The 23,729-nt window shown below is 37.2% G+C and overlaps 1 protein-coding gene across 1 annotated transcript in view; it reads left to right on the top strand.

Moving 5' to 3' along the window:
- The window catches only part of CSMD3 (CUB and Sushi multiple domains 3), a 1,099,171-nt gene that overhangs the window by 645,498 nt on the left and 429,944 nt on the right, over positions 1 to 23,729 (top strand). Inside the window, exons 14-15 of the mRNA XM_026659890.1 lie at positions 20,202 to 20,384; positions 21,469 to 21,795. Of these exons, the coding sequence (XP_026515675.1) occupies positions 20,202 to 20,384; positions 21,469 to 21,795 (510 nt within the window). The remainder of the gene's footprint in view (positions 1 to 20,201; positions 20,385 to 21,468; positions 21,796 to 23,729) is intronic.

The raw sequence follows: 23,729 nt of genomic DNA, 5'->3' as shown, positions 1-23,729 counted from the left end.
TTGTTTCTGAGTTCCCTCTACCAACACCGTGACAGTCCCTGTGCAACCATCTATTTATGATATCTACTTAAATCGCAGAGAAATCACACATAACAGAAAAGGAAGAAATATGGGATACATGTTTTTCATGGGATGGTCATAGCATAAATGGCAAATTTCGCTATTACCAAATACCATACCATCCTGACTTCTGCGCTGCTGCTGGCGGCAGCGATGCCTTCCAAGCTGGGAGCCCAGCCAGCAGCTGCTGCTCTCTGGCCGCTCAGCTTTGAAGGCAGTGCAGAAATAAGGGTGGCAATATCACAATCCCTCTTACAATAGGCTTGCCACCACCTTTTGGGTTTGGACTCCCAGTTTGAGAAACCCTGTGTACTTCTGTATACTTTTACCCTTTATAGGGTAAAAGTACATGGGGGAGACCAGATTTCACAGCCTTTCTGTTCCCCTCTGTGTTCATCAGGACTGGGGAGAACAGTAGTCTCCCTTCCCTGAAGCCTGTGGGGCTGGTCTCAACTAGCCCTGTTCCTCTCCCCCAAACACTTCCTTCCTTTGCCTCTTTGTCAGATTTAGGCTGATGGTCTAATTGGCTCTTTATCCCACCCAGCCTACTTCTCTAATTACCTCTATCAGCTTTCTTTGGGGAACTAATTGGTGTGTGAGTGATCAGAATGCAGGCTCACCTGTTCACTCCCTTCAGTCTGTCACACTATCCCTAATTAATGTTTTATTGATTTTTGTTTCTGTTGCCATTTACTAGCTGCTCAGTATGTGTACTACTGGGTGGATTCAGAACTGTTCGTTGTAGTTACAGGCTAAAAAGAGCTGTCTGAATACTGGAGGAATAGAGACTCATTTTTTCCCAGCTTATTAAACAAATTTTTTGTTACTGTATTCGTACTGCTTTTGTATTCACCTTCCATGAATATTATAAGTAAGAAATTGTACTTGCAAAATTATTCACGGAACCAGTGAATTTTAAGTGAATATTGCATCATATTTGCTGAAAGGGATTTTATATTTCTGATCATCAGTATTTCCCACCAGAAACCAGATTATAAATTACACTAATTGAGTCAGAGATACAGTTCAGAATTCAAATAATGAATACAAAAATATTTTTGAACAATCCATAGGCTGAAATACATGCACCTGAAACTTTTCATCAAATACTTTTGAACAAACAATTCCGTAGAAATTGTGATCTGTTTGCTGTTGTGTCTGTGACATTCCAGTAACCACAGTATGCAACATAGTGACAATCAGGAAGTTTTGGGTGGCCCTGGATTTTATTACACTTGCTTAACAAGTACAAGTAAGAAATATATTTGTCAGTAGACTATCTTACTACTAGAGGAGGTCAACTGAAATTGACACTAACACATCAAAGGGGTTTACAGCATAGAAAATGTGATAAGTGTAAGTGTTGAAATAAAAAAGATTTAAATATCTTGCTTTTCAAAATTGCTCTGTCCTTTTGTAGTAAATAGAACAGTTTGCTGAAATATTGCCCATCTGTTGTATTGAATCTACATTTAATATGTTTAGTTGGTTTGGAATGCAGAAAACATATGTTAATCTATATAATCCATAATTAGGATGCGGAAAAATGTCCTGATAAGAAAGTGCAATCCGTGTAAATAACATGCTTAAATAGTGTGTTTAATCAATGGTAAGAATACAAAATTACACACCATAGTTATGGTTAGCATTGAGATGAGTTGTTTAAACGTAGCCAAGTGCCCTACAAGCTAAATATTTTCAAGGAATGGAGAAGCAATTAATTTTTTTTCATATTTTGTTATATTTATTGAATGAAGAACTGAAGATCACATCTAAATACAAATTGCCTGATTCTTTCACTTAAATTTTGATTAACCAAAATTTATTTAACTTTCCATGTTGTGCAAGATAGTGGAAGCCACAAATTAATCATACATATATTTATTAAATGTCTATATTTTTATTGTTACCCTCTGGTCACCCAGTATTATATTATATTATCTGTCTAGTTTATGCCCTGATTCAGAAACATATCCCTGTTCAGGAAAGCTCTTAAGCATGTCCTTAAATCCCAAAGCACATGCTTGAAGTTAAGCATAAATTGTTTTTCTGAATATGGGCCAACATTTTTAATTTAAGTTGGGAGAAACTTTATCTTCCTGTATGTTTTTAACAGTACACTGACAGTGTTTAGAAAATAAAAATATCCTGCTTCCAGCTTTCTCATGGAACATTAGCATTTCTGTTTAGTGTTTTGGCTGGAATTACCCTTATGGGGACAGATCTGCAGATAGTGTAAATTGTCATAGCTCTTTTTAAATCAATGGAGCTATGACAGTTTAAAGCATCTGAAGAGCTTCCCCCAGTAGAAATTTAATTTTATATAAATTAGCTAGGGTTCCGAAGATACTGCCCTCAAAATTTATAGAATATAATAGGGAATAATATCCTCACAGTAGAATTTTTAAATCATACTAAGAAATTCCTTCTCTATGGAATTCTATATGGTTTTTAAAATGTTATAGAAAGGATATCAGGATATCATTCTATATTAAGGTCTATAACACTGCTTTGTAAAGGGAGAAAATATATAGATTACTGTTAAGAATGTTTAAATAACGTCCACGCTAAATTTTCTCTGTAGTTTCAGACCATTGTTCCTTACACATTTTTATTATTTAACATTTGTTTAGATTAAATCTTCTTCCCCTTAAATTTATTCTGGGATTACGGTCACATTTATATAGATTGTAGTTCATTGTCCAAATCTGAATTAGAAGAGTATCCTGTTGTAGTGGAGGTATAGGTTAGTACCTACAACCCTGTGGGACTAGTTTATTACCCTCCGTTTTGGAGCAAATTGACAAGTAAATTAACTCAAAGACAGAACATGGTGTTGAATAATAGAAAATGAAGAAATGTGGTATACATTATATATAGGTATATATACAACTTGTAAATAGAACAATGTTCATGGGTTACCTTTGAACAACATTGGAGAAAAACTTCTTTTCCTATGTCTGTGAACAAGTTATTAAAAGCCCATTCTGGTCACAAGAGAGGTTAAATAAATTACAGCAGTAGTTTTATGTTTGAAGGAAGGAAGATACACTGTTTGAGCCTCTGTAAAACAAACAAACAAACAAACAAACAAAAAACCCTAAAAACACGAAGTATCAATGTGCTGCTGTTTCTTCTGAAACACGACTTGCACCCCTTTGCAAAATGTTTATGCTTCAGCACTGACACTAGACATTTGAAACTTTTTCCTTCCTTTCCTGAAATAGGGTGTATACACTGGAATATTTGGGACCAGATTTCAAAATTAGGTGCTGTCACAAACAGATAGTTAAGGGTTAATGCCTCTTTTACCTGTAAAGGGTTAAGAAGTTCACCTAGCCTAGCTGACACCTGACCAGAGGAACCAATGGGGGGACAAAATGTTTCAAAAGGAAGAGGGAAGTTCCCTTTGTCTGGGTCAGTTTCAGTTTTGGCCGGAGTGGAAAAGATCAAGGAATCAGTTCTTATCAGAGTAGTGAGTATTAGAAAAGGAATAAATAGGTTTTGTTTATTTTCTTTTTGTAACTTGTCTTGTGCAATTAGGGGAATAATCAAATTGGGTATTCTTTTGTGTAACTAAGTTTTGCCCAGGGGAACATCCTCTGTGTTTTGAATCTATTGTCTGTGAGAATAGCTGATATGCTAATCTCTCCCAGAGGTTTGTCTTTCACCTTTCTTTTCTTTAATTAAAAGCCTTCTTTTTAAGAACCTGATTGATTTTTCCCTGTTTTTAAGATCCAAGGGGATTGGGTCTGGACTCACCAGGAATTGGTGGGAGAAAGGATGGGGGCTGGTTAAATTCTCCTTGTGTTAAGATCCAAGGGTTTGGATCAGTGTTCACCAGGGAATTGGTGGAGGAGTCCCTCAAGGCTACCCAGGGAGGGAAAGGTTTTCGGGGGGAAGACAGAGTTTCCCAAATAACTCATAAATCATTTGGGTGGTGGCAGCCAGACCAGATCTAAGCTGTTAATTGAGCTTAGGGGTTCACATGCAGGTCCCCACATCTGTACCCTAAAGTTCAGAGTGGGGGTGAAACCTATGACAGGTGCACACAAATATATGTTTGCAATTTTGGCCGCCTGTCTTTAAAAATCTAAACTTTACTGTGTATATGTTTGAGACATAGACAATCTGGTTTGAGATCTTGCTGAAATAGTTGTGTAACTGTTTGTCTACTACAGTATTGCTGGAACATATTGTCAAGATATGTTTCATACCTGTTGCTTGTGTTATGGTAGATTAGAAAGATGATCCAAGAAGCACATATGTTCATGGTTCAGAATTCAAAACTTTTATTTTCCTGATCACTGCTTTCTTTATTTTTTGTTTTTTTTCTCTTTAAGATTTTGGGCCTGATTTTCAAGATTAGGCGTATACAGTATGCCTGATTTGTCCATGTTGTTGGCCAAGTTACATGTGCAAAGTAGGCAAATGATTGTACAAACAACTAACTACAAATCTTACTGGCTGTTTGCACAGGCAGTTACAGAAATGGGTGTGCCGGGCATGTTAATTGCATGTGCAAATTAGGTATGCATTTGTGCTCTCAGTCTTTTGTTTGTAATTATATGTGTCTAATTTTGGAAATCAAACCCACAGTGCCCTTTTCACTCCAGGATATGCAACTTTTTTCTGTAAGTTGATAAGAGAATATATGGTGCAATATTAGATATAAAAAACTGAAGTACTAAATAGGCCACTTCATACTTTTTTTTAGGTTCAGGAAAGGACAGCTTACTGAACTACATGTGATTTTTTTTCCTTCTTACCTATTACCAATCAGTAAACCCAAACTGTTTGGTTTCAAGAAATAACATATATGATATTTAATTTGTTCTGTCTCCAGTTTTACTAATGACAAAATGTCTTTGGGTTATCTTCCATATTTCCATTCATTTTAGCCAGTGAAACAGAATGAATTTACACTAAACCTTTCTGAAATTTTATACCTGTATTTGGATATTATTTCTCTGAAACACCATAGCTTCTCTGCAGCTGTGCTAAATTTTGTCTTCCAAAAATGTTTTCTCTTATGAGAATCACAATCTCTTCTATTTTCCTTCAGCAGAAAGAATAGGACAGACAAGTTGCCTCTTTAGGGTCTGAATCCTGTCCCACTCTGTCAAGAGGCATTTGTGTAGCAAGTAACCATCTCCTCTCCCTAAGGCCTAAGTGTGTCACCTCCACAATATGCCTGACCTCCACCGGGACAGGGAATAAGAGAACCAAGAACATTCTTGAACTGATTTGACTCCTTCCCAGCACAGCTACTGCGGCTTTGGACTTGCCCTTAGGTGTATCAGTGATAGATTTGAGATCTATAGAATGCTTCAAATAGGAAACATATAACAAAGGAATAGTTCTGAAAATATTAAAAGTCCATTTTTTTCCATTTTTCATGTTTCTCTGTTTTATTAAGAAAAAAATGAGATTAATCACATATTGCTCCCTTTGTAGTGCGTGGAAAGTTGCAGCTACAAGTAAGTATAGATTTGATCACCAATGGTCAGGTACCATGGATGCATTTATGATGTGTTTTGGAAAATATACTTTGAATACACATTTACTTTGATATTTGTTACATTACAATAAAATGTTAATTTTCTTTAAACTAGTATAATTATTTAAAATTCAAATTGACATCTCATTCTTGACAGGTTTTAGGTCCTTGGATCAAAAAACAAACATTAGACAAAACTGAATTGAGCAACATTCTGAGGACTACTGAATTGTAAAGATAGCTTAGACAAGTTACTGCTCAGTAACTTAGGTGCCGTCTTATCAAGAAGATGACGTGTTTAAAGCATAATGTCTTACCTGTTCTTATATATTCTTGAATATTCTTGGATGAACTCTTTCAATTCTCTTGAAGCTCTAATAAACCATGCATAACTTGATTGCTGGCTTCCAGATTCTCTTGTTACAAAATGTTAGCAGTTGTACATTTGGTCCAGTGCAAACCCATCTTTCAAGTGACTTCAGGAATACTGTGTAGGTCTCTTGCTTCTTTTCTGTATAAGTATCCTTCATCCACACATGGATGCTCCCATGATACAGAAGAATTTGAAGGAGAGTGTTAATGATTGTCACATAATATTTTGACCACTGATGAATTTTCACCATACCTAGGGCAAGATGCTGCCCTTTGGAAGAAAAAAAAAAGTGCTCAATCTAAAAATGTTGGCATATCTCTCTGTGATATAATGTCAACAGGATTTCTAACAGCTTATTCCATTTGATTTTCATGGGTCATCTGGAGTTGTGAAATAATTTTTAAAAGCAAATAATGTTGTTTTCTCAACCCAGAAGCTTTAGGTTTCAGTTATTGTGCCCACAAGGGGGGCCGTGATACCGGCGAAAGAATGACACTCAGTGCCTGAGAGTAAAAAGCAAGGCTTTACTGAGGGAAGAACTTACACTCCAAGCTCCGCGGGGAGCCCCTGAGGCACGCGGAGGGGCTGCGGGGGATCTCTGGCCATCCGGGACAGGTGGCCAGGCAGGACTCCACTGAAGGGAGTCCGCTGCAATGCTATATCCCCCCGCGCTTATCTCAAGGTTACATGGGGTCAACAGCTGGCTACATTCATTGCATTCATAAATCGTACTCATTATATAAGCTAACTTGTTTACAGACAAAAACATGCTGAACTATACTAAACTACATTTTGGCAGGATCTGCCGGACAAGGTTCATTGCACGGCCTTCAACTGCACAGCCTGCATCTTCCGCTCGCATTCAGTCACATACTCGGTCCGCCACCTAGCTCCTCGCCAAGCTTCTGCAACCTTTTCCCTACAGTTATATTTATTGGTTTCTTTATGCTTAGAGGTGCTTCTTTTTCAGTGACATTTTAGTGTCCTGTTCTGAGGAAATATGTACTGTTTATTATCTACAGTAGGAGTAATATTAGAACATGTTTTTATCATGTCAGGTGGATACACTGGCCCTTCTGGTTATAAAGTAGGAGGTACATATGATCCTGTTTTGGTAAAGGAGGTGTAAGTAGGTCAGTTGGACCTCTCTGGTTATTTAGCATTCCTTCTCCTTGAGAGTGGTGGTGACCAAAGTACAAGCAAGGAGGACTCAACCCTTATCATCACTACTGTGCCCAATAGGGCCTGTGAAGTAACTGACCCGTCTGCCATTTTAGCAATATTGTGGCTATACACTATTCTCCAAAATGGAAAATAATAATCTCAGGTTTCAACAAATACAGCCATCATGAAAACTGACATGTAAACCCACATGGAAGAAACCTACCTCTTTAATTAATATTTTTATACTATATGAAGAATTATTTTTCTAACTTTTAAACAGTGCTATATACTACAGAATCCACCTCTTTCATATGATTTAACCTGTATGTAATATACTGCGGACCTAGGGTTCATATGTTAAAATATACAAATCTATAAACAGACCCAGTGTAAATTGCATGTGGTTTACATGTGCACAGTGTGCATATTTATAATAAATAATTGATGCATTAGTAAGATATTTAATAACATCAAGCAAAATAAAATATATAAATTACATTGACGTTTTACCTTGGAGATGGGGCCCTTAGGTCAGTAAGTCAGGACAGATGAGACTCATTCTGAAATCATAGCATTCTCAGGGAAGGTTCTTCTTTTTGGGAATGTCTGCACTCAGGATTGTAACCCAGTGTACTTTTTTGGGGGTTGTCTTTGCTTAATTGATGGGTTGCCTCAAAGGCTGAGAGCAGCTTAGTAGTTCAGGACATTACAAATGAGAACATGATTTGCAAGATTTTTTTTCAAAAGTTTTTTTCTTGTATTTTCTAGAAAATATATTATAATGGAAATTATTTCATCAGCTTTATTTTGAATTTTTAAAATTGTTTTTTATGTTTATCAACCTAATGGACTTATCAAATAATGGACTTTTAATATTTTCAGAACTATCCCTTCGTTATATGGACAAGGTCTGTGAAAGCAAGGTTAAAAAAGTCCATATAAAAAGTCCATAGGTCCATTATTTTTTCCATTTTTTATCTGTTTCTCTGTTTTATTAAGAAAAAAAATGAGATTAATCACATATTGCTCCCTATGTTTATGTATGACAATGTGAGTATAGTACTTTCAGAAGAAAGGTGTTCTCTATTTTGTGATCAAATATGCTCCAGTGTATTTGTGGGGACTATACCGCAGTGTCATCACTCCAGGATCTAATGAGAAAAAGTACTGTGCCTATTTTCATTCTATATTCTTCTAGGAAAATGGCACTTAGAGCAGTTGTCAATATCTTACTTAGTGAAAAGATCTTACAGGGAAAAAAAGAAAAGAAAAAAAGGGGCTGCTACAAATATAAAGTACAATCTTATTTGTTATGTCAGTGGCTTATAAAAACCTTTTTATGTTGTTATCTTCCACATCTTCAGAGGACACATCTGTTATTCTTCAACTATTTATTCACACTTAATTTTGCAATTTGTCTGCTAGCATGTTTGTCTATTACAGAATCAGGGCATTGAATTTAACCTCCTTCTAACTGACACATTATGATTCTGTCTTCATTTGTTGCTATAAATAATAATAATAGTCCTTTACATTTGTTAGATCCGTTTTCATTTGAGGATCTCAGTATTTTGCAAAGGTGGGTTTACATTACTATTCCATTTTACATCTGGGCAATTAGGTAATGATTTGCTCAAGGTCACATACTGAGTGAGTGATGGATCATGGTTAAAACTCATTTCTCTGATTCCCATTCCATTGTTTCAAGCATTAGACTATTCTGCCTCATGAAAATTACACTAGTTGTATTAAAAAACTGAGCTTCTAAATGCATTTACTAGTAAATATGTCAAGACATAATAGAAAATGACTTCAAAAACAATATTAAAACCTAAAAAAAAATCAGAGTTAGATGCTTATTAAGAACATTAAGAATAATAATTGTTTATGCTATGAATCCAACATGAAAGTGAAAGAGACATTCCATACAGAACTCATTGAAAAGAAGCATAGGCTACATCCTATTAGGAATTCTAATATTCTTCATAATAGGAAAAGTTTTAAGAAACATTAAAGAATTTTTCATGCCAGTATAGGCATATGAGGTAATCTCAACCAATCCAATAGTTCATTGGATTGTTGTCCGGCTATGCTGGAAGAAGGACAGTAGGCACTTGTATGGTTTTAATCAGGCCAGAACTTTATTCTTAAATATCTGGGAGTACGTGGCAGATAAAATTGTACAGTGCCGGTAATTCCATGTATATTTTCATGTACTCGGGGAAACAATGAAAGATAGTAATGCCATTTAAGCAAGTATTGTACAAGGTTGCAGTTTGAATTCTAGGCAGGGTGAAAAAGTTAGAAAAGTTAAGTTAGATATGAGGGCGGTACTTTTGTGTTTCAGTTAATTTGCATAAGAGATGGACTTTTTGGCTACAAATGATCACAGACAAAGTACACATGTATAAGTTATATAAATACTAGCAAGATTAATATGTAGAAAAATAATGAAAGAGCATAATGCTCTTAGTAACTGGAATAAACAAAGGGAAACCTGTAACAATTTAAGTTACCACACACAAAAATGGAAATGAGGCTATTTTGGAGTGTAAAGTCTTAGCACAGTAGATAAATGTAGTCTGAAAACACTATTAAAGTCAATGTCAAAGTATGTTAAAGTTTATGACACACACCAGTGAAGATTGAGATGAAGTTTTGAAGTTAGAAGATAGCTTTTATCACTCACACACAATGTAATGCTATAAGGGAGAAAGACCTAAGGATGCTTATCTCACAGCAGGTAATTGTTATTCACACATGCAAAGGCAACAGGACTGCGGGGCTGGCAATTATAAAATGTAGGGTAGAGAAGAACACTGATTTAACAAAGTTGCTAGTGCTCAGTAGCACTTAAAGTTACATATTGAGTTGAAACAAGACACCAAAACATTGTCTGGCTATGCCGAAAGAAGGACAGGAGGCATTTGACATGGGTTTAGTAAGGCCGCAACTTTATTATTAGATGTCTGGGACTACCCGGCAGATAATATTATACAATGCAGGTAACCCCCTGTTAATTCTGTAATTACGTGGGGGGCTTTTACCAGCTCCCCCTCTTTTTTCCATTCAGGTCCCTCCAGCAAATCCATTCCTGTGACCTTACCATCCACACACACCCCCTTCGTAGGAGGGTTAAGGTGGGCTATAAGAATGGGGGGTTGGCTCCCTACTGTACCAATCATAGTAGTCCCCAACCGCCCTCCGTTCATTACTTTAATGAACACCTCTTTTTAAGTCCTTTTCCAAGCCATTTATCTAGTCACTGTCTACCTTTCCTACGGAGTACCTGCACTGGACATCCTCCCTACACTTAAATAATGAGTTGCGATATATGGCCTATCACCCGTCATGCCATGCATGAACAGCGTCCTTCCTGAAACCTGCTGTGGAGAAGGCGAAAAAATCCCCAACTACACCCACGCCAATATGGTTGTAAGAGAAAAATTCCTTCCCAGCCCCCCTAAAAAAGGGGCAGCTAGCGTAGTGCCCACAGCAGGTGTTGACCAAACCTGGTATTTTACCACCTAAAAGGGAGGAAGGGTATGTCCTGCTTCAGTCTTGGTTCATGTAAAAAGGAAGGCTTTAGACACCAAGCTGCCCCTTTTAAACTCTGCATTCCCAGGGGATGAGTCAGTGGCCATGCTGTGCCATTTTGCAGCAGTTTTCATCTTCCCTGCCCACACCAAACATAAAGAACTGTTCCCTTCACTCAGCCAGCCAGAGAGCCCCCCCACCCCAACACTTAAAGGTGCAGGGTGGTCAAAATTAATCACGAAACGAACTTTCACAAAGATACAGCTGAGATTTAGGTATGTATTCATCAAACTAAACTCATCAAAAACTAAAGGTTTTAAATGTAGTTATTTTAAGTAGAAAGATAGACGATTTAGCAAGCCAAGAGAAGTGAGATGAGCGCTACATAAAAGTCATATGACCACTGTGAACAAAATGCTGACAGTTGCAGGTGAAAGAATGCACTTTAAAATCAGCACCAAATCAGTTTAATGTACAGTGCTGTCAGATTCAAATCCTATAATTTAGGATAATTTTCCACAAACATAAGATACTTTAAGGTTCGTATTCTTTCCTACTTCTAGTATAACGTTTCTTGGTATTTATTTGAAATCAGGTTATCTTAATAGTATCTATGGAAATTGTTAAGTTTATTAATTTGCTATTTTTCAATCAAGAGTTCCTACCAGACCAAGAGTCTGCTTTTATGGATAGCTCTGAACTCCAGTGTTCTAAGAAAGCAATAATTATGCCCTCCAAGGCCAAATTCTGACTTCCTTTTAAGCACAGAAATTCCCTATGGAATTTTTAACAATAAGCATTCATTTCCTAAATCTTCTGCACATTTAAGCAGGTGGAATTTCTCACCCTCCCTTATGTTGTTTATTGTGCATACGTCATCTTTGTGGTGGGATTCTCTGTTCAGGGAAATAAATGTATTTTCCCCAAATCTGCTTATAATTGGATTCTGAAATTTAGCATCCTAGGATCAAAGATTCTTGTCCATAAAGGACTCTGAGGCTACGTCTTCACTACAGGGGGGGGGTCGATTTAAAATACGCAAATTCAGCTACGCGAATAGCGTAGCTGAATTCGACGTGTCGCAGCTGACTTACCCTGCTGTAGGGACGGTGGCAAAATCGACCTCTGCGGCTTCCTGTCGACGGCGCTTACTCCCACCTTCGCTGGTGGATTAAGAGCGTCGATTCGGGGATCGATTGTCGCGTCCCAACGGGACACGATAAATCGATCCCCGAGAGGTCGATTTCTACCCGCCGATTCAGGCGGGTAGTGTAGACCTAGCCTGAGTCAAATAAAATCATGATCTCTTTGGGAGAGTTAAATAAACACTTCTTATGTGGAATGGGCCAGCTTTCTTTGAATCAGACATTAATCTCCTGAACATGATCTGCCAGACATATGTTTTGCTGGACAATCATTTTTTTATGTATTATCTCTCCATTTGATTGCATTGAGGTGTTTGGCCTACCCTGAAACTACACATTTGCAATTTTCCATGGTTCTTTTACATGTTGGGGAAGTATTTCCTTTTATTACAGGCGGTAATTCATTAACTGGACAAGTCAAAGTGTCATTGTACATTTCTTACCTAGCCAGTAGGTATGCAGCGTTGTTGTAGCATTTGAGATTCAGAAAATTTTCAGAAGATTTCCCAAGGTTTCCAGTCTCCCTCAGAATTCCTTAATTTCATCTTTTACATAGTTAATTAAAATAGACACTTAACAGAACTGTTTACCAGTCTTTTCGCTCAGTTTTTGGTTGCTAATTCTTCTTGAACCACTTAACAACAGGATAAAGTTTTCTCAATATTTATTGTAACTTGGTCATCATCTTCTGGAAGCTTTATTTTCCTTTCTTCTGACATTTATGGTTATCTCATCTTTCCCTTAACAGTAGAAATGGTGTTATTCCATTCCACTTCCAAAAGCAGGAATAAATCATCCCCATTTTTATTCTAATTTGAAGACAATTTCCAAGTTGTTATAAAATCCCATATGTTAACTCCAAATGGTTGAATATTCTAGTTTATTTTAAGCATTGTCCTAGATACTTCAAAACATTAGCAGCACAAGTGCTAATTCTTAGTAATATTGTCTTCTAGTATAACTTCAAAATTGCTACACTTAGTCATTATACAACATTTCTAGATATACTAATATATTAGCATGCACTGTAATTTTATACACCAAAATCTATGTTTTCTTAGTAAAAGTATCTTGTCATATGTATATGAACTTATTCAAGTATATGCAAATCCCTATTTTATTACAAAAGCCTTTGTTTGAACACTTTACGTCTTAACAGAAATGTCATAAAATGTGATTTGGCCTTAGATTTGTATTGTTCCCTAAATGGCTAAAACATTGTTTACTTTTCTTCATTTTATGAATTAGGGAATGTTGTGAGGCGAATTATTAAATTAATTTATTCCTTTGCACATCACTAAGAGATGCATTAATGGTAGTGATGAAACCATCTAGTTTGCTCAAAGATAAGAAATAAATATTTTCTTTCCAAAACAATTTTGGACATGTTTATTTTAGAGATGTACAGGTTTATGGTTTCACTTTGATGGGACCTTGACTCTTTTAGCAAGGAATTATTGCCTGAGAGGACACAGAGAAAATGAATTGTCACATCTTTTGTGTATGTTTCTGTGTCACTTATTAGGAGATGAACTGAAACATCTGTTCTGATATTAAGTATATTTTGTTACCTTTTGATGTATTACATCTTATTTCTGACTTTATTAATGTTTTAGTTTAACAGAGGCTAATTCAAAGTGTTAAATAGAAATCTAGACAAAAGGGGTTGGAGGAAGGACAGGTCACTCTTTAGGGTCTGAATGTGAGGAGACACTGAGAGACATTATTTATTTCTTCCCTTACAACCGATATTCCTCTTGAAGGACATAAGATAACATAAAGTTAGAAAGGTCTGTTAACTCAGGATGCAAAAAAAAAAAAAAAAGGATAATACTATTTAAAGCATCTCACATTCAGTTGTAGGTAACTTGGCCTAAAATCAGGCCTTTGTTAGGTGTGAGTTACTTCATTGTATCATTATCTTATAACTTCTATGTAAAAGAGAATATAACAATTGCATATTCATGATTCAAAACCAGAACCTTTAGGCACCACAACTGACATAGCATGTGTAGAATATGTTTTAATTCTGGATCAATCAATATTATTTGAGTAATACAGAATAACTTTTCCCTTTATTAAATAGTATCTTGAGTAACATCTGAAATACCATAATATGTCATTGGAAGAAAGAATAGCTTTGCTGAGTGAGGCTCCGTATCTGAGTTTTTAATGATTAAATATAAAACTAACGATTAAATTACTATTAGTGACTGAATTATTCTTGTGATCTTCAACAACAGTATTTGAAGTAGAAGTTGGATCACCCAGCTTCCCCCTGTAAATGGGAATTAGTAGATTACTGGTCCTGGTATCACAGAGTGATAGAATTTTTAAAAACACTTAAGATGGGAGGCATGGAGTCTTTGTCCAGCTATACTGAAAGGAGGACAGGAGACACTTGATATGGATTTAATCAGGCCACAACTTTACTATTAGATGTCTGGGGCTCGGGCAGATAAAATGTACAGTGCAGGCAACTCCATGTTCATTCAGTAACTACCCAGAGGCTTCCACATCCCCTCCCTCCCATCATTTTCCATCCAGGCCCCCAGCCAATTCATTGTGGGATCTTACCATTCCCTCCTCCCCCTTGTAGGAGGGTTAAGGTTGGGTATAAGAAAGCGGGGTTGGCTCCCTGCTATACTAATCATAGGAGCCCCAACACCCACCCATCCCCATTCCATTCCTTTAATCAGGCCATTTATCTGGTCACTGAATGCCTTCCCTATGGAGTATCTGCAATAGACATCCATCACAAGGATGCGCCAGCAATTAGCTTGGCTGCCTCCCCCCAAACCCTGTTGGGTTCCCAGACATCTCCAAATGCTCCCTTTTTATAGCAGCCAAAAACTTGTCTGCACGCAAGGTGAACCCCATCCTCCCGAAATAACTCTGGTGTCCCATATGCTATGGCAGGATGCAAAATTACCCACCTGTGACGGGTTGGATCACAGAAACCCCCTTGGGAGCTGCCACCCGATGTGCCAAGACTACCCCTGCTTCTGTTTTCCCTGCCAGCTTAGGGCTCCAGCCCCCTGTCTTGCTGAGCCAGCCACTCCTGTCTGGCTCCAACACAGACTCAGGGTCTGAATCACTTGTCCCAAAACTGCAAGTTTACCCAAAAACAGCTCACAGGAGTGTGCTTGTCTTTAGCACTCAGATGCCCAACTCCCAATGGGGTCTAAACCCAGATAAATCCGTTTTACCCTGCATAAAGCTTATGCAGGGCAAACTCATAAATTGTTCGCCCTCTATAACACTGATAGAGAGATATGCACAGCTGTTTGCTCCCCCAGGTATTAATACATACTCTGAGTAAATTACTAAATAAAAAGTGATTTTATTAAATACAGACAGTAGGATTTAAGTGGTTCAAAGTAGTAACAGACAGAACAAAGTAAGTCACAAGCAAAATAAAATAAAATGCGCAAATCTATGCCTAATCAAACTAAATACAGATAAGTTCCTCACCAGTTCCAGAATGCTCCCTTTTACAGGCTAATCTCCCTTTAGCCTGGGTCCAGCAATCTCTCACAACCCCTGTAGCTACTGTCTTTTGTTTCAGTTTCCTTCAAGCATCCTGGGGGGGTGGAGAGGCTTCTTCTTTAGCCAGCTGAAGACAAAATGGAGGGGTCTCCCCCAGGGTTAAATAGACTCTCTCTTGTGGGAGGAGACCCCCCTCCTCCCTCCTATGCAAAGTCCAGCTCCAAGATGGAGTTCTGGAGTCACCTGGGCAAGTCACATGTCCCTGCATGACTCAGTCTTTACAGGCTGAAGCCATTGCCCACATGGAATCTTGCATGTCTCCAGGAAGACTTCTTATGTGGATTGGAGCATTCCAAGATGCATTGTTCCCTGATCAGGTACTTAACCTGGCGAATTCCTTCCTAAAGAAGCTGACCAAATGCCTCCCAAAGCTTACTTAGAAACCAAGCAAGCATACAGCCCATATTCTTAACCTCAAGTAGAAAATGATATATATATGTACAAATATGATGAATAGATATAGTAGACCATAACCTTTACGGAGATATGTTACCTGGCACAGGCAGCACCAAACATATTCCAGTTATGTCATACATACATTTATAAGCACCCCCTCCCCATAAAGCCTTATGGGGTACACTGTCACACCACCCTCCTGTGGGCCCCAGGAATTTGGCCACCTAAGGGCTTCTCACACCCAAGCTTGCCCCTTTTCAAGCCCTTCACACTTCATTCCCAGGGGATGTCAGCTTCACCGTGCTGACCCCCATCCCTCTTTTTGCAGCAGCTTCTGATCATCTTCCTCCTCGCAGCTGTAAAGCACTACTACGCTTCCCCCAGAAGCCCCGACAACGTCCCCCCCACTTAAGCTGTGGTGTGGTCATTCTTGGCTAACCTCTAGCATGTCTATTTGAAGTAGATAGAAGTATTAAGTTATTGCTATTTTATAAAATTTTAATAGAGACCTTAATAAAGCAAATAATTATATATTAGAACTGATTTTCCATCTTCTATTATAATTATATGTTTATTATCTACAGTACAGGAATTAATATGATTTGGAAAGTGGTGAGTCTATGTCATTCTCTCTTTTAATGGGACAGTACATTTCTGTAAGTCTGAAATTCTACCCTTAGATTACCCATAGACACCTAACTTCTGCTCTATACAAGAAAATGAAATAGATAAGGATCCTAGGAAAGCTAGACCAAAAGTTAGCATATCTAACAGTACAAGAAACACAAATTTTATTATTTGTCCCTTCAATGACTTCAGCTAAAGCTAAATTAGTACCATTAACTGAATCCCCATTGTTCACACTATGAGCATCTGAAAGGAGCTCAGCAGGTATAGAGGTTTTTCTTGGAGTTTGTCTGTTTATTGCCAATCCCAAAATAAAATTGGATACCACTAATACAGATTTAAAACTAACAAAGAATAATCATCTATCTCTGATTCCTGCTAGAGCTAAACAAGACCACACAATTACATCCAGTTTCAGTTTCCTAAATCAACCAATACTATCAGGAACACTACATAAGAATATATGTGTGTGTGTGTGTGTGTGCCTCTAGGGATATAAATGGGTGGGGGTATGCTGTGTGCTGGCTTTGTTTTGTTTAATTTTAAATCATTAGTACACATAACACTGTGCTTAATTTAATCCCAGTTCTCACCATAAAATACAATACAAATTTAGAGATATAAATACTAAAAATCAACTGGAACACCCACGTGGCACTGAAGAAAATAGCATGTTTTTATGTTATGCCAATGACATCTCCTAGGAGCTCTCAGAATTGACCAGGCAGGATTTCTAATCCTTTCAGATAGTGATAGTGATATCAAAGAGAAAGCAGAGGAAAATCAAGCTGGACCAGCTCACAGCAGTAACCCTAATCGACAGTTCAAACTCAGATGTTAGATATTGCAGAACCTGTTATTTAGGTGAAAGAAAACTTTGTCCAGATGGACCAAAATACCATCTCAAAAGTCAAACAAATAAGAGAAGATATATTTAAACTATAGTTGAAGTTATATGAGAACACCACTAGTTATTGCACAATGTGAGATTTCTGTGGATTTGGGGAAAGTAGCCAAAGGAAAATGTCCTGGGAACAATATGAAATTTGTCAGAATCATTTGACAGATGGTAAAAAAATATTTTTCACACATAAACCTTGTAGTGATGTAAACACTTGGGGTTATATTCCACTTTGATAAACTCAAGTAATGCCTGTCAACACCGCTTGGCAAAATTATAAGGCTTATGGGCAAGTAAGAAATCTATTGTTTGTTTGTTTTTTGTGTATAATAATTTTATTTCCCCATTATCATCATCACTGTGGTAAGGAGGGTGAATAGAATTTGTGCCTGAGGTTGTATATTTTCTTTATGACTGAGTCTTAACATTTATAGGTGTTGTATGTATGAAGGTGAACCTACACCATTTATTGCTGATTCTTTGAATTTTGAATCAACCCTCACACCCCATTTTTGTGTAAAAATGTATGGAAAGCAGGTAACCAAATTACAAGGTGTTTATTTCATTTCCCCTTCCCCTTAATCAAATAGAACAAGGTAAATAGAGCATCTATTTAGGAAATACTTTGAGTTATAATACAAAGTCAACATTGATTGTGGTTTATGCTCATTTTAGAGGCGCCCACCTTAAGAGGGGGAAAAAGAAGCTATGAAGTTCTTTAAAATGGGGAATTTCTAGACCCAGCTCTTAGAGATATTTATTACTTATTTGTTTCTGGCAGCACCCACAATTCACTAGGCTCTGGACAAAACCAAAAAAAGGGTTCCTATCCTGTAGTATTTATGCTCTAAAAAGGCAGAGTCAGAGCACAGGGGAAAGTCTACAATATAACCCTCCCCCATACATACACACACAACCCTGCAAAGATACACATGCCAGTAGTTCCACTCAGTTCAATGGGAGTACTCATGCAAAATGTTAGATTCAGGCATGTTTGCAGGGCAAAAATGGCCAGGTGATGTTGGCAGTATCTTTATATTACAGAAGAAATATTATTTTAAATAAAATATATCTAGACTTTTCCTCCAAATTTTCCCTAACCTTGGCATAATCAGCTAGCTAGTTTCTTAAAAATGTCAGAGTAGGCGTTGATATTCAAGTATAGCATGTAATATTAAATAGCCAACATAATCTAAAACAGTTATAATATTTAGAATAATCAAATTTTTAACATCACATTGCTTACTACAGTTAAAGAATGATCATTTAATTCAAATAATGATTGTTGCTTTAAGTTCATATAGATGTAATGTTGCCAAGATTTGCATGGTGTAATAATTTGGGAATATGAATATTAGAACAGTACAAAATAACCATGATCCAATTTACCAATCCTGTGAGAGTAGCCATTGGAAAGGTGATTGGGGACAAGGGTTTGGTGGAGAGAAACTCCGCACGAATCTCCTTGCAAAGATTTCCTGTGATTGTTCTATCAGGGGTTTTTCAACCTCCCACACTCTCCTTTGTAGAGTAGGCAGTGGTTTTGTCCCCCATCTTACTGATTTCTGTGATTTGTTTCAAGAGGCCCGGGTTTGTGCATGGATGGCCTGTGCATGTGCAAAAAGTATTGGGGTGTCCTGCCTGTCTGTGTGTGTGTGTGTGGCGGATGGGTGGGTGGGGAGAGGAGTCATGAAAAAAATAATACCAACTCATGCTGCATTAACTTTATGCTCTAATCCTTGTAGGGCTTGCTGGAGGACTAATGCATTTCCACTGTCCATACCCCAAGCACTCCCTAGCCTTAGAGAATCCCCCTACTCTGCACTGAGCTCCCCATGGGATCTTGGCTGGGTGCTGGAGATGGCAGCGTCACAGAAGTGGGTGAACATTTACCCCATGTGCATGAGGGAGATCAATTTAGAGGATCTCTTCCATGCTGATAACTTTGTGAAAAAAGATCAAGGCCCATACATACAATATCCTGAAATATTATATCTAGAACTACAGTAGAGCCCAATCTTGCAAATTCTTTAATTATGCCACAGAGAGTCCTGTGGCATCTTAAAGACTAACAGATGTATTGGAGTATAAGCTTTTGTGGGTGAATACCCACTTCGTCAGACGGCTCCAATACATCTGTTAGTCTTAAAGGTGCCACAGGACTCTCTGTTGCTTTTTACAGATCCAGACTAACACGGCTACCCCTCCGATATTTAATTATGCCATTAGTCCTTACTAACCTGAATAGGTTCAGTGACTTCAGTGAACTAATTGTACACAGGGAAAGGGAAAAGGTCTTTTGGTTAAGGCACTAGCATGGGACTCAGGAGATCTGGGTATGCTTCCTGCCTGTGCTGTATGTTTTCTGTGTGACCTTGGGCAGTTCACTTAATGTAAGTGACTTGGCTCCCCATGTGTAAAATGGGATAACAGTACTCACTTTCTTTCACACTATGAAATCTAGTCTATTTAAACTGTGTTTGGGAACAGATGGTGCCTCAGTTTGTACAATGCCTAGCACAGTAGAGCTCTGATCTCTGTTGGGAATTGTAGGCATTATTGTAAAACAAATAATACTTCTCATGTGAGCAGGGGTTTGCAGGAGTCCATAACGATTAAAACATATTATAACAAACACTTGTGAGGAGGTAAGTAGAGAGCACTTTGTCCCCCTCTTTATTTTTGAACAGTTTTGTGAAATTATACTTAAAGATCTGATCCTACCAAGATTCATACTTAACATTCATAACTTGATTAGGAGTTTTATGTATGGAAAGCAACTCAGATTCATGCCCTGTATAATATTAATTATTATTAATAATAAACAATGTACTGTGATATTCATTTACTCAAAACATGTAATTTTGTTCCAGATGTGAGTGCATGGCTATGGAGAAAATGTTTGATTCCTCTAGAAATAAAATTGATATTTATTTGCTGTTTCAACAGAAATTGAAAAGGAAAGTTGTGGGGATCCTGGAACACCATTGTATGGTATCAGAGAAGGGGATGGATTTTCCAACCGGGATATTTTAAGGTTTGAGTGTCAGTTTGGATTTGAATTAATTGGAGAGAAATCCATTGTGTGTCAGGAGAACAACCAGTGGTCTGCAAACATTCCAATTTGTATTTGTGAGTACCAAATGTTTTTTTTTAATGCAACATATGTTACACTGCCCTTGAGTAATTGCTTGTGTGATTAATTGCAAAGTTAGTACAATGTAATTATTTTTTTCTGGCATGAAGAATTTACTCTTGTTTAGCGAGAGCTTCACAATATACATTCTATGACCACTTAAAATATTTTTTCTCTTCTTTCCTCTAGCAGTTATTAAAAGGAAGTATTATTATGTGCCTACATATAAAATGTTATTGTTAACATACTGTATTTTCTAGGAGGCTGTATATTTTATGCGTAAGATATTTTTATAGTAACTATTATAAATTGATTAAATAAATTAAGTTAGAAATTGCTGTATTGCAGTCAAAGGCATTTACATTATTTACAGATGTTTTCCATGCATTATGCATGAATATATTTTAGAACTTAAATAATCATAGAGATGTATAGTAACCAACATATCTCTCGCTTAACATTTACATAAAATATTATGGACCAAGCATATTAAGAGCATCATCATTCACTTTCATCGTTGTAAGTTAATTTAATATTGCTTAAATGGTGTGGTTAGACATGAAATATTGTCTTGATAGCAGCAAAATAAGCCTACCCTTTTTTTGTGGCTAGTTTAATTCTTGTGCTTATGTATGAGCTACACATGAGAATGGCAGAATTGACCTTCTGACTCTTAATGTACTCAGTGAGAGGTTTGTTCATCTAAACAGTTCCCTAAAGCAGAAAATAAGTGGTGCCAAAAGATTAAGGACTGTTGAACATGGATAAAACATGAGGACTGCTGTGGTTTCCAGAATCCCGTTACTGTTCTATGTTGCCTGGGGTGTTGCTTTCTGCAGGAAGCCTGTAGAGACAAAAGCAGTGAGAAGATACCTCCCCCCCCCCAAAAAAAAATGAAAAGAAAAATCAAATTGATAAGTTCTCCTTTGGCTTCTTAGCTGGTCCCAAGGACATTGGGTTTTTCAGTTGCAATAGTAAGCACGTCTTAAAGAAATTTTAGGAAGAGATGATCATATGAGACAATTCTCTTGAAAATAGGTTCTACTCTGTTCTCTAATTTCTTTCTCTTTCTTTTGATAGTTCCTTGCCTTTCTAATTTCACTGCACCGATGGGAACAGTTCTTTCACCTGATTACCCAGAAGGATATGGAAATAATTTAAACTGCATCTGGACAATAATCTCAGACCCAGGGAGCAGAATTCATCTCTCTTTTAATGACTTTGACTTGGAATCTCAATTTGACTTCCTTGCAGTTAAAGATGGTGACTCTCCAGATTCTCCAATACTTGGTACTTTCACTGGTGCTGAGGTTCCTTCGCATCTTACCAGCAACAGTCATATCTTGCGTTTGGAATTTCAAGCTGACCATTCAATGTCAGGACGTGGCTTTAACATCACTTATAACAGTGAGTAGTTTTTCAATGTAGACTTGTAAAGTACATACATCCAAATGTGTGGTTTGTCTTCTCCCTGAGTACTTTGCTTGAATCCTGCTTCCCGGCTCTTTGTGTTTTGTTGTAGGGTATTTCTAGATTGCAATCACTGAGATTGCAGCTTGAGTAAACGTTTGTGTGCTAGGTGTAATATAGTTAGCTCCAGTCCTGGACTAGTGAAAGTGGTCAGCTCATGCTTCAGCATAGGCTAGCCCTGCAAGTAATTACCTTGGGTTATGAGTAGCCTTGTACAGCCTGGCACTACTGAAACTCACACAGCTGCATCTTCACTGCTCCAGTACTCAAGCTAGCAAAAATAAAACTAGATCGGGTAAATCTGATCAATCTGCAATCACTGCCTGTGACTGTAGTCTAGACATACCCGTAGACTGTCAGAATGTCAGGCAGCTGGGAATACCAGGCAGGGGACAAGCTGAGACTAAATTTGCCTACTGTGCAAAACATGCTTTTTATACTGTTATCCTTCATTCCCATCCCTCCCTGTTTATCTGTTTCATCCACATCATGTCTTATCACAAATGTAGAATGTGAGCTCTGTCATGACGACACTGTCTCCTTATTACTCGTTTGTACAGCTCCTATTACAACGGGGCCCTGATCCTTGAGGCGCTCCCATCTACCACACTAATACAAATAATGTGTTAGTATAGTCTGTATTTCTTATCCTTTGTTGTATTCTGGGCTCCTTCACTACGATGTATTTCTTCTATTGCTTAAAGGCCTGATCCTGCAATCACATATTATTGAGACTACTGTTTTACTACCTTGAGTAAAGGTTGAGTTCTCACATCTGAGTTGTTGTCACATAAGTAAAGCCTAAAGCTACCCCATGTGAGGAAATGTTCACAGAATGGTTTCTAAGGCTCCCATCCTGCAAAGACATATACATTTTCTTAACTTTATGCATTGCAAGTTGTCCTGGATCTTTTGCAGGATCGGTGTCCAAGATTGGGGTATAACCACAGTCATAAATATTAATATTTTTCTGAAGGATTTAATTTGTCTGTTTACAGCTACTTCTCGGTGTTAGGATTACAGCCGAAAAGGGAGATGCAGAGTGATTAGCATAGCATAACTTTTTGTTAATTATATTTTTCTTAGGGACAACAGCACTTCTTTAAACATTGAGAAAGCTGATGGTTTAATATTTCAAGGTCTTATAAGTATAGCAGTCAGAAAAGATGTCTATTCATATTGGCCTTGCTGAAAAAGTGCTGTTTTTTCTCAACACTGAGCCTAAGCAATTAATAACAATGCGAGTTTACTGCCTTTCCGAAGTGACACCGGTGGCGAATACCATCACTAATAAGTTGTCAAAGTGTAATTGCACACCGTTAAAGTTAAATTAGCTGTGACATATGTCATAGCATCTTGCTATATAAAACTGCTGCCTTTGGTTTTCTATCTCTTTGTATTTCAGATTGTGACTTTCTTTGACTAAAGTGTCTATTACACATCTTATTAAACCTAAATTTAAATTAGATTATTCTATTCCTAGGGATTTACATAAAGAAGATTAATAAATTTAGTTACAATTTCTAGGTTTGTTCATATATCTGTATATTTTCCTTAAAAATACATTTGAAGTATTTGAAAGAATTGCAAGCCACCAGCAGAACATTATTGTATGTTTTTAAACTTGCAGAACTTATAACTAGCCTTAAAAACAAACAAACAAATAAAAAACACCAACTTTTCTGGGAGTCAAGCATGCCAACTTTCATTCCCCAACAATTTTTTTACATTAAAGTGATGAATCCTTAAAACAGGAAAAGGCATCCTGAGAAAAGTCCATGCTATTGTATATTAATATACAACTATCATATCATTCCCAAGTGCTTTTTTTTTTTTTTTTTTTTTTTTTTTTTTTTTTTTTTTTTTTTTTT

This window comes from Terrapene carolina, unplaced genomic scaffold (genome assembly GCF_002925995.2).
Source record: "Terrapene carolina triunguis isolate 2854851 unplaced genomic scaffold, T_m_triunguis-2.0 Scaffold58, whole genome shotgun sequence".
Taxonomy (NCBI): domain Eukaryota; kingdom Metazoa; phylum Chordata; order Testudines; family Emydidae; genus Terrapene; species Terrapene triunguis.
Note: the sequence above shows the minus strand (reverse complement) of the source record. Positions and strands in the feature narration are given on the sequence as shown.